Source organism: Cupressus sempervirens, chromosome 3, assembly GCF_028749045.1.
Source record: "Cupressus sempervirens isolate cs-2001-9-10 chromosome 3, ASM2874904v1, whole genome shotgun sequence".
Classification (NCBI taxonomy): domain Eukaryota; kingdom Viridiplantae; phylum Streptophyta; class Pinopsida; order Cupressales; family Cupressaceae; genus Cupressus; species Cupressus sempervirens.
The window spans coordinates 609,439,400-609,450,559 of NC_143120.1; the positions used below are offsets into that span (position 1 = coordinate 609,439,400).

General features: G+C 33.8%; 1 protein-coding gene across 1 annotated transcript in view; it reads left to right on the forward strand.

Moving 5' to 3' along the window:
• Nucleotides 1-1,823, forward strand: part of LOC149568152 (SNF2 domain-containing protein / helicase domain-containing protein / HNH endonuclease domain-containing protein) — a 288,465-nt gene extending 286,642 nt beyond the window's left edge. Inside the window, exons 19-22 of the mRNA XM_089821153.1 lie at nt 143-288; nt 436-515; nt 695-870; nt 980-1,823. Of these exons, the coding sequence (XP_089677279.1) occupies nt 143-288; nt 436-515; nt 695-870; nt 980-1,156 (579 nt within the window). The 3' untranslated portion in view covers nt 1,157-1,823. The remainder of the gene's footprint in view (nt 1-142; nt 289-435; nt 516-694; nt 871-979) is intronic.
• Nucleotides 1,824-11,160: the final 9,337 nt, after the last annotated feature.

The following is an 11,160-nucleotide window of genomic DNA, read 5'->3' on the forward strand; positions in this document are numbered from 1 at the left end:
TATATTGGAGTAGGATCAACAATTCAAATGTATGGTAGTTTGTTTGATATCAATTATGTACCTTTCATCATGATTGTATTTATTAAGACACTCTTCAGTAGTTACCTTGTAGACACTGTATAGTTCGACTGTCATATTTCAGGAACTTTTCAATATGGAGCATGGAATATGTACCAGTTGCAAACTAGACTGCCATAAACTAGTGAAACGCATTCAGCCGTTGTCAGTTGATCAACGAAGAGAGCACATACTCAATGCTGCCCCAGATTTTGCAAAGCATCAACGATTGTGAGTTCTTTGCAAATAATTTGATTTGCTTTCTTCTCTTTATTTTTAGTTTTGTTGATCATTTATAATATGAAGCAGTAATGATTGAGTTGTCGATTGCTGGTTTAGAGAATTAATATCTGCTTTTATTATTATGAACTTGTCCAGGCTCAACAAGCTTGTTTTAGAGCCAATTGAGGGCAATTCATGGCATGCTGATCATATTGTGCCAGTATATAAAGGAGGCGGTATAATTGTCAAAATCACAGATTCAAATTTTCTATGAATTTTACATTGTAGTAGGCCTTGTTAGTTTTCCTCCTAAAAATCAATTTCAGACAAGGTTATCTCTATGGAAACAATATGTATGGGTTGTTATGGTGGTCATTTTTGTAATGTTATATGAGTGGTTTCAAATGCAATACAGGCGAATGCAAATTGGAAAACATGAGAACACTTTGTGTTATCTGCCATTCAAAGGTTACTGCAGAGCAACAAAAGGATCGTCTGTTGACACGAGAAAGAGCAAAAGAAGGACTACAGATTACAATTGAACAGCTTATAAACAGAGTTTGTCAAAAACGTATGAAGTCATATTCTGAGGTATGTTGGAGATTTGATATAACGTAAATTTGTGTATTGAACAGGACAACCTGAAATTCTGACTTCCAATTTAATGCTCGAGGGATTGATGAGCTTGTATCTTATGCAGGCTTACCAGCATGAAAAGATAGATGATTCTAGTGAGACTGAGGATGAAAAAGAACTGTTAATTGATGTCTCTGGAAGTGCATATTCAGGGAAGCCCATCGGCATACAATCAGATTCTGATCAATCAAATAAGATTGGTGATTGTGAGTTAGAGATTGAAAACAAGAGCCCAAAATGAACTTGTTAAGAGAAGCCATCTTTGCCAGAAGTACCAAATTTACACTGGCAAACAATTGAGAGGTGAAGTTCCTATCGAGCAAAGTGGGTACATTGGGATTTGCTTCAACATTAGTTCAACAGCAGCATCTCTATTTCCAGTAAAGTTGAATGGCGATATTTTTGAAGAGGTTGCTGATGAAATTTAAAGGTCAATCAGTTCTCTATTTAGTTTTAACCATACAAAGAGATCAGACAAAAATATTGATGTGGAAATAGAATCTCATTTGAGAGTGGGGAAACTACAGAATTTGTATAGAATAATTTTATTGCCGAGTGGCTCGAAATTGAGTTGTGTAAAGACGGGTTAGATAATTCTTTCTGAGCAGGTTAGATAATTCTTTCTGGGATTTCTGGAACAAGGCATTCTTCTGTAAACAAACTCTAGGGATTGCTGCAACAATGGTCCTGAATGTGCACCAATTGTGCACACTAGAATTATCTCTGGGTTCCAGTATAATTTTTATGTAAACGTGGTGTTCGATTTATCATAGGCTAATTAACGATCTAGGTTTTAACTTTACCATAATAATATGTATTGTTGTAATAAACACTCTTGCATGTGCTCTATTTTAGCACACTAGAATTATATCTGAATTCCACTGTAATATAATGTAAAATGTAATTCATTCTTCTTGTATTCTGATTAACAAGCTAGGTTCAACATATGAATGATCAACGCCCATAGCTAAGGGCGGTAGCACTGTAGATGAAGTAACATTATGACCCAAAGATTTCTTCAGTTGTGAAACATGAAAAATGTTGTGTCTCTTGCTACTTGCTGGTAACTCTAACTTACATGCTACTTCTCCAAATCTCGTGGAAATTTGATAAGGGCCATAAAATCTAGGTTTTATCTTTTTTAAACCACTTAGTTTGAGAGAGGATTGCCTATAAGGCGGCAACCTTAAGTACAACAAATCATCAACGTCAAAGTGCCTTTTGGAACGTCCCTTGGCCGATTTATGTAGTTTGGGGCTAATTTGAATCTCTAAGACTCTTTTTTTGTAATACTTTTATGAAAATGATAACATGTTCTTCATTGTCTTATATCTTTATCCTATTTAATACAATGGAATCTCTTGGTGTAGTTTATGAATTTAAGCTTTTTGAATCTATGCAACCAACACTTAGAAAATACACAACTCCCTTTAGTGAGTAAAACATTGCAAAGAATGAATAACACATTTTATACCCCTCCCAAAAGTATTGGCAAATACTTCTTATATCTTGTACAATCAAATGGTTGCCTCCTTTGGTTACAATTCTTCATTACCTATACAAATCATGCCTTAATATGTTGCCTCTTGTTTAAGAATATATAACTGCTAATGATCATTCTAGTGTTATCTATTATGACTAATCATACCTCTCCCTTTCATTAATGTTTTTGGATTATGGTTGAAATAGATTTGAAGGGGACTTGAAACCCCATACAACAACAAAAGCTAGATAAACGAGTTAAAAGTCCCACTAGGAACCTACAAGAATGACATCAAGCGAACAAATCAGGTTTTACAAGGACTTGGAACTTAAATATAGTCGAACATAAAGCATATAAGATGGAGAAGAAAAACTAGAAAATATGTAGCAGAAACAACCATGGCCAAAAACCTCGACCAACAACTAGAACTTGCAATAAAAAAAGAGCAAACTAACACCAGCTCCTTTGTTGTCTTAGTCATTTCTTTACCAATATTAATAACCTCTTGAAGGAGGTCTTCGATAGTCAAACCAAGAGTAGCTTCAATGGCCTTTTTTCATGTTCTACCTTGTCCTGTTGCTTGGCCCACCAATCAATTGGGTGACCACGGGGGAAATGATTTTCTCATTGCTTCTCCTTCTAATACTCATCATTGTCGCACACATGCTAAAGGTAACCATGTCCATTTGTTGTCCGTTGTCCATTGTCCTTAACTAGTTCCCTCAGCCTTTCTTCATAGGCAATGAGTTTCTTTGGGATGTTCCCAACTTTACTTTCCAACTCAATTCTTTTGGTTTTCTCATTTTCTAGGTTGTCATACAATTCTCTAACATTTTTCTTTCGGGAGATGCTCTCATTATAAAGCCAAGAATCAACTTGAAGGGATACATCCACCTTCAATTTGGCTTTGTGGAGGAACATAATTCTTCCATTGATCTTCACCTCCCCATTATCCTCATCAGTAATATTATCCTTAGGATAATCAATGTCGTCGTGGATATCTTCAAGCATTAAATCCCTCTCCACAACCAAAGCCCCTTTCTCATTCTCAACCTTTTGGTCAATATCATTAATTTTTGGCACACGAGTAATTTATCATTTTTGTCAGTATTAGTTTCCACAGAGTGCCCTTGCTCCTGACCAACTTTAGCGATCGATTGGTTCTCTTTAATAGTCTTCTGTTTTTCCTTAGAGGAGTTCAAAGACTCGGCTTGTTCCTTTGTTCATGAATTAGAGTACCCACATTGCTTCTTGTACCACAAGATTCAATTGAAGAGTCACCTGACTACCAAAATACCCTTCATTGTTTGAACTATAATCTCCACTCTCTGTCTCCCTCTCCTCTTCCTCATCGTTCTTCATCTCTGAAGTACCTTTTATCATCCTCTGAGATTTCTTTAGGTCTAACATCCTTCTTACTCATCTTGACTTTTCCTTCCCCCTTACTCTTCTTATTTTTCTTTTTCTTGACCCATTCCTCATCCCCTTTCAAGTTGCTATTCGACTTTGTTTCCATTCCCTCTCCACTTATCTCATTAATCTTCACATTATGAGTCTATTTTTTTGCACTAGATTTATCCAGAGTGTCCTTCCAAAAAATCTTCATTCTTTTCCCTGCTGAAGGAGATGACTTCACAACATTCTTCAATTAATAGAATTAGCCCTTCATGAAGGATGGGTCTACTCCCTTTTTTCTCATGAGCACTAAGGTTGTTTAACATGGAATATTTCAGGTAAAAGGAGAAGGAAACCCTATCCTTGTATCTAAAATGGTTTTGAAAAAAAGTAGAAATTACGCACACGTGTTGACCGCCCATCCAAAATGAGTATTTACGAATGCATACTAACACATCTTTCCATATTTGCTTAATCTAGTCAAGATCAAAGAAATCCCCCTCCACCAATTTCCTTTCTTCTTTGGGGTCTTTTGGAGATTTCTTAAGTCCAACATTCCAGATTTTAGTCTCGTTTTTAACTTTAATTCCTCCCATTGGAAGCCCAATAATCTTAGCTATAAACTCTTTAGATAGAGACACGGTAACCCCATGCAATAAAACTTTCTCTCCTGCCCAATTTTTAAAGAATTCCTTAGTGATATGAGGTTTAAAGCCATGCAATTTTTGGAGGTAAACAGTAACCTTTGAAGAATATCCCACGCTGCAACCTTCTCGTTCCAATGTTGGTAGTTTATTGGCAATAAAAAGACCTCTACAATAAAAAAATGCTTCGCAAAAATAGGTCTTGCAATCTTTTAACTCTCTTTCCAAAATCACCTAGAAAGTGTGCCAAGTAAAGAGGGCAATAATGAGGAGGTACTCCCTCAGAAAATGATTATACCCATTATTATTGTCACAACAACCTTCATTTAAAACAAAATAATTAATTAATCATTTCTTCTACTACATTTATCACATCATAATGAATAAGCACCTTTAAATCAACTTCTTTGCGTAGGTCATCTGCCCACATCAATAGCTTGTCTATACCAACAACTTTGTTGGCAATCTAATCGACAACCATGTTTCTTTTACAACAGTTATGGGAGATAAAAACATTTTCAAAATTATTAAGGAGTTTTTAAATTTCCCCAATTATCACTTCAATATTCCACATCACCGAAGAATTATTATTTAACATGTTAATAATGTTTAAAGAACCCCTTTCCAACAATAACTTCTGATAACCAATTTCCACTACCTTTCTAACAATTAACAAAGTTGCTGACACTTCAGCCCTTTTATTAGAGTTACTGATCATAATTACATTTATTTTATGAGCATTAGTCATTATTATAATTGGTGTTCCTTCACGTCATTGTTATCAATCAATTTGTATCATGTTGATAGGCCAGATTATTTGTCTATTCAATGTAAATGTCTACTCTATATGCCAAAGCCATCAATGTTGGTTAGAATTAGATTATTCATTTTTAGTCTTATTATTGGGAAATCAATTGTATTTTCAATATAGTTGGTTTGAAGTATTAGTTTATGTAGGAGTTCATCAAATATATATTATATATTTAAAATATTATGTGACATATGATAAATTACAATTTTTGTGTTAAAATATAATACATATTACAATGATATTTGATCAATTAAATTATTTAATTTTTATTGTATTGAATAATGAAATATTAGATGTTATTAATGTTTAGGGGGAAAGGGGAGATACTTTATTGTTATGTAAATCTTCGCTTTTCAAGCCACTAAAACATACAAAAAGGATAGGATAAAGGGAAAGAGATAATCCCGAAATATGATTCCGCTTTATAACCCAAATTAGATTATCTAGGAGCCAAAGAAGAAAGGGTGCAAATTCTAAATTTGAATTGTAAGAGAGGATGCAATATAAGGAAATACACTCTTTGGCCCTTATAGGATAATGTGTATGCAAAATTGAACTGGTTGATCAAATAATGTAGATTTGGATGCTAAGTGTACAATCATCCCAATTAAAATATAGATCTAGGATAGAGATATGAAATGAAATAAAATATGAAAGAATCACCTTGAAATATCCGGTAGAAGATTTATTTTAGCTCCAAAAAATGTGAATCCAAGCCTATTTCTAAATATTCAATTGTTGATTCTCGAATGAAATGTGAGATGAACAAAACCCAGATATCATCTTTTTCAAAAAAGCAACAAGATCTAGGTTGACCCAGAGGACAAGATTCCTGTAGGGTTGATGTGTATTAGGGGTATTGCAAAAAAGTCAAACCAACTTCTCTAAGAAGCTCTCAGGGAATAACTTTTAGATCTGTGTGTGAAATCGTATTGTCATGTTCCTACACACATAAAGTGAAGGGTTTATGTTGTATGGTGGATGAGGGCTTGTCTTGGTCAAGCCCTAGATTGAGGAATCAACTTTGAAATGATAATGTAAATTTAAATGACTAAAACAAATAAATGGTAGGATTCACCTTGCTTAAAACCCTTGTCAATAAGGATTTTGTTTTGTAGTGTGTTGTAGATCTTGAATTCAATGTATGAATGTAGGGTATCTCCACAATTTACAATAGATCTACCATAATCTCGTCATGGTTCCATGGATGCAAGTGTGCATCAATGTAGAAGATAACGAATGCTTCAATATAGATCTCCTCCCTTGATGGCCAACAATATGCTAGATCTTGAAGAGGAAATATCCACAAAGGATCCTTCAACACTTAATAGAAATCTCTCTTACTTGAATGCTTGAAATGCTTGAACTCCTTGAATGAAAAGGAAGAATTTTGGCTCTTGTAGAAGTATGTGATGAGATATGATCTTGTCTTATGAAAATGAAGCCTCCAAGTTTCCTTATATATGAGTTTTTAGGTGGGTAAATAATGCACGCTAAATGGAGAGCGGGATTAAACTAATTATATCCTCGAGGATCTTCAGGCTCCAGGCCTTGCAAAGCATAGGGTCAAGGTCGACCTGGTCAAATTCAACCTAGGTCAACCCTGGCCAATCCAGGTTGACCTAGGTCAACCTTTACCTAGAGGAGAGGACAAGAGAGCCGCATAAAGCTTAGGTGGAAGCCATAAGTAATAAAGAAGAAATGGGAAGGAGAGAGGGAAAAAGGGGCACCAAGCATAAGTCCATCAATGGTATAGGAAGGCATTACAGAACAGTTGCCAAAAGTTCTTAAAAGGCAAGTGCATACATTTTAATATGGTACAATTAATACCTTAATAAAGTATTCGTATATTTAGCGACTATATCTATTGTGGTCCCTTAATGTTTCCTACTCTCACAGATAACTTGTATTGCTTTCATAGAAACACTCTAATCAATATGTTGCAAACACAAATATTGTTCATGTGTGCTATCTATAATCAATGTTCCTTATTTAAATTTCAATTAAGTATTGACATTTATTCTCCTTTATCACTATTGTTTACTTATATTATAGTTTATTATAGTTATTGTATAATAATAATAATAATAATATTTATTATTATTGAATCCTTATTAAGGATCCAGACATTACACTTTTCTACCTTATGTTGATCTACATATTATTTTTATTGATTCTAGACTTGTTTGATGGTCTCCTTCAAAGAATTTATGATATTTTGATTTTACTGTAGCAAGTCCTTAGCTTTGGGCACTCTACTATCTCCAAACAATAAATTAATGAAGCTTGGTGATTCATATTTGTAGAGATTCATAAATTGAGACTTTTGAGTAAACATGTGATAGGTAGAGCTATAGTGATAATCACTCAAATGTGACCACTTTAAGCATACTTTTGGTTGTCTTGAAATGTAATTTCTCAAATAACCTTCCAACCATTTCGTAACTATTTTCGTTTGATCATTAGGTTGTGGATGATATCTTGTGTTGAGAATAAGATCCATTTTTCTCAATCTAAATAATAATTACCAAAACAAACTCATAAACTTCCTTTCCTGGTCACTAGAACTATATTTCATGGTACCCATGAAGTTAGACAAAATATTTGAAGAATAAACCTGCCACTTGTATTGTTGTAAACATTGCTAAAATCACAAAGAAATGTGCAAACTTGGTTAACATGTCAAAGACAACATAGATACAATTCCTTCCTTGGACAATAGGTAACCCTTTGATAAAATCCATATATATACTTTCTCATTTTTTATTGGGAATAGGCAATAGTTGCATACACCATCAGAGTATGTGTTTTCATATTTATTTTGTTAGTGTACGGTCCCTCCTTATATGTACTTATTAAATATGAATTTCTCTATTAAATCCGTTATAGGAGATTGGAATGGATATGAAGTAAGGTTTTATCATCTAGATGTCCTAATTAAAATTGAAATTAGTTGATACGTTCGTGTTTTGAATACTTCGTGATTTGAAAACTACTACATTATCTCGATTGTTTAAACATTATTTTGCACTAATGATGATACAAGGTGTTTTGTCTCATGATGATGATGTTGATTATGGTACCTTGATGATTAGGTTATACACATTCAAATAGTTCAGTATTCCTTATTGGAGATGATTATGATGTTTAGGTATATGCATGCCTAACAATGATTATTCTAGTATTTTAATCTGAATTGATGAATAAGTTATGTTATATTGATTATGCAATTACGGATGATTAAATGTATGCATAAACGAGAAAGGATTATTTAAATGAAAGTTGATGCGTTGATTAATGTGATTATTTAAATGAGTTTTAAATATATGCATGTGATTTTTCTTGAGCTACTGATGTGTGAATTGAGTGTGCAAGATTATTAACCATGGGATCTAATGGAGGATCGATAATTGACCCTATGTTCAATCTGTGAAACTAAGGTTGAGTCTAATGAAGAGATGCAGACCTCATTGTTTTGTATTTTATTTGTATCATAATTGGAATGTGTGTATCATTATGTAATCATAAAATGTTTAATTTTATGTAATAGTGAACCTTATGGTGTCACTTGACACTTGTAATTCGTATGTGTGTACCAAGACGTTAATTAGGGTTAGCAAAGTAACTCGATAATTTGAGATTGATTAAGGTAGTAACCTAAGACTAATTAGTTGGTAACCTAGATTAATTACCCTAATTAGGGTTTATTGAATAGGTGTCATTCTTAGGGTTTTAAAAGTTTAAATATTTCATGCCAAACTAATAGGTCCTAAAATGGTCCTAGAGGCTAAAATTAATGAAATTCAAGTGCCTAGGGGGTATGTGTATGGGTTGGGGGCATTTTCCACCCCTCTAGACCCTGTTGTTGACTTTTGTGACCACCAAAATAACCCATTTTTCTTTTGGTAAGAAAAATTGAACTTCACCAGGAGTTTGACAAGTTTATACTCCACCATAAAGATTGTCTTAGTGATAGGATTAAGTTAGAAGACCCTAGAAGGCCTTAGTCAAGTTTGGAGTTATTGCAATTTTTAGGTGGGTGAGTTAGAAGCCTATTTAGTTGCAAATTTGAGGGTTGAAGAGTGTTCACCCAATCTCTACATTTAGAGAGAGTAAAGCCAGGATTGAAGGAGGAAGAAGGAATAACTCTTATCAAAATTTTAGTTGCCATAACCATTTGTGAAGGTAGGAATTCTTCACAGTCTTGTTCTTCATGTTGCGTTTTCATTTGCTTAAGTAGGCCTTTTGCATGTGTGTGTGTTCATATGTATGATGAAACATGTAAGGGATGGGTTTTTATGGGTTTTCTTAATTGTTTTCCTTTGATGTTTTTAGATATTATTTTGTGGGGAAAACTGTAATGGTTGTGTTGGAATTACTCACACTCAAATAGGGAAAAAATGGCCATGTACGGGAGGAGGGCCTCAGTTGGACTCTAAGTTAGTGTAGAGTCTCTCCTCATGACGAGGAGAGGGAGAGAGTAGGGTGATATGATTCCCTACTCGTTAATATAAACCGTTTTGTGTTTTGGGAATTAAGAGGTGAAAGAATGAAAGTTCTTGTGATTATTAGTCTCAGAAGAGGCATCTGTTTTGGTGTTGTGATTGACTTCTCCTACCCTAGAAAAATTAACCTTCTACCTAATTTGGTTCAATAACGAACTTATTGTGTAAACCTAGGATGGGAATAATAGGTTGAATATGTCTTTGTGTTGAATTTGATTGTCTCTTGGTCAATTTCAATTCTCCATGGTTACCATGATGTAATTTGCAGATTTCGTAGTGCCTAACTTGATATGGAGCCAATTTGGGATTCAGATATTTGGTTTTTTCATTCAAATGTCTTGGAGACTTCTCCTTGCGATAATGATTCTATTTTAAAAATTTATTGTTAACCTTATTTCTGAAATGACTATGATATAAGGTTTTCTTCCCTAGTTCTTTCCTGATGGAGTCCTTGAATCAGTGTCTGAATAAAATGAATAAGAAGTGGCTAGCCCACATATGATTAAAAAAAGAGAGCAATTCCTTTCTTATGGCATTCTTTATAATTCATTTTATATGCAAACTGATTAGATGCATTATAGATTTCAATATTGTAGTGAAAGATTGCATATGAAAGGATGTCTGAATGAGGGACCATATCAATAAATATGCTTGGTTTAGATATCAAATTTAAAAGAGTCTATTAATTGAAGAATTGGATATCATGTATGTAGAGTTACTTACTTATAGATTTAACCATTAGATTAATTAGATTAAGTAGACAAGTTGAAAAAAAGGGGGAGTTCATGGTAATGTCTAATAAGACATTGAGATACTAAGATATGATCCCACTAATTTGATATATAATATTGATAAAAAAGAAAAACAATATATAAAGCAAGGGGAAAACAATATTGAGAAAATCCATACTTTTCTAGGAGAGCATATTAGCTCTCTACAAAATGTATGGCAAACAATTAATTCATCCTCAAAATTTCCCTTACAATAGAGAATATTCTTTCTAAAGATTCCAATCTTAAAATAAAATAGTTATATGGAATTGATAAATACAGGAATGATCTCAATAAAAGTCCCATATATATATATATATATATAACACCACCCATCCCATCTTCTCCTATGAGACTCATGCAAGCTTTCAAGACTGAAACACTCTATAAACAAAGTAATATATATATAAATTTTTGATTGGTTCCTAAAACTACCCAATACCCTATCCCACCTTCCACCTTACTCCCCACTTGGTTAAGCCTTTCCTAACGCCTCAAAAGCTCTACCATGCATTTAGGAAGGACTTTAATTATGTGACATCCTTGCCTCACGTGGTCTTGGGCAGTGTTTGTTGAATAGCAATCAAACCAATAATCAAGCTTGCCACCCCCCAATAAATTCCTTGAATTTGGTTGG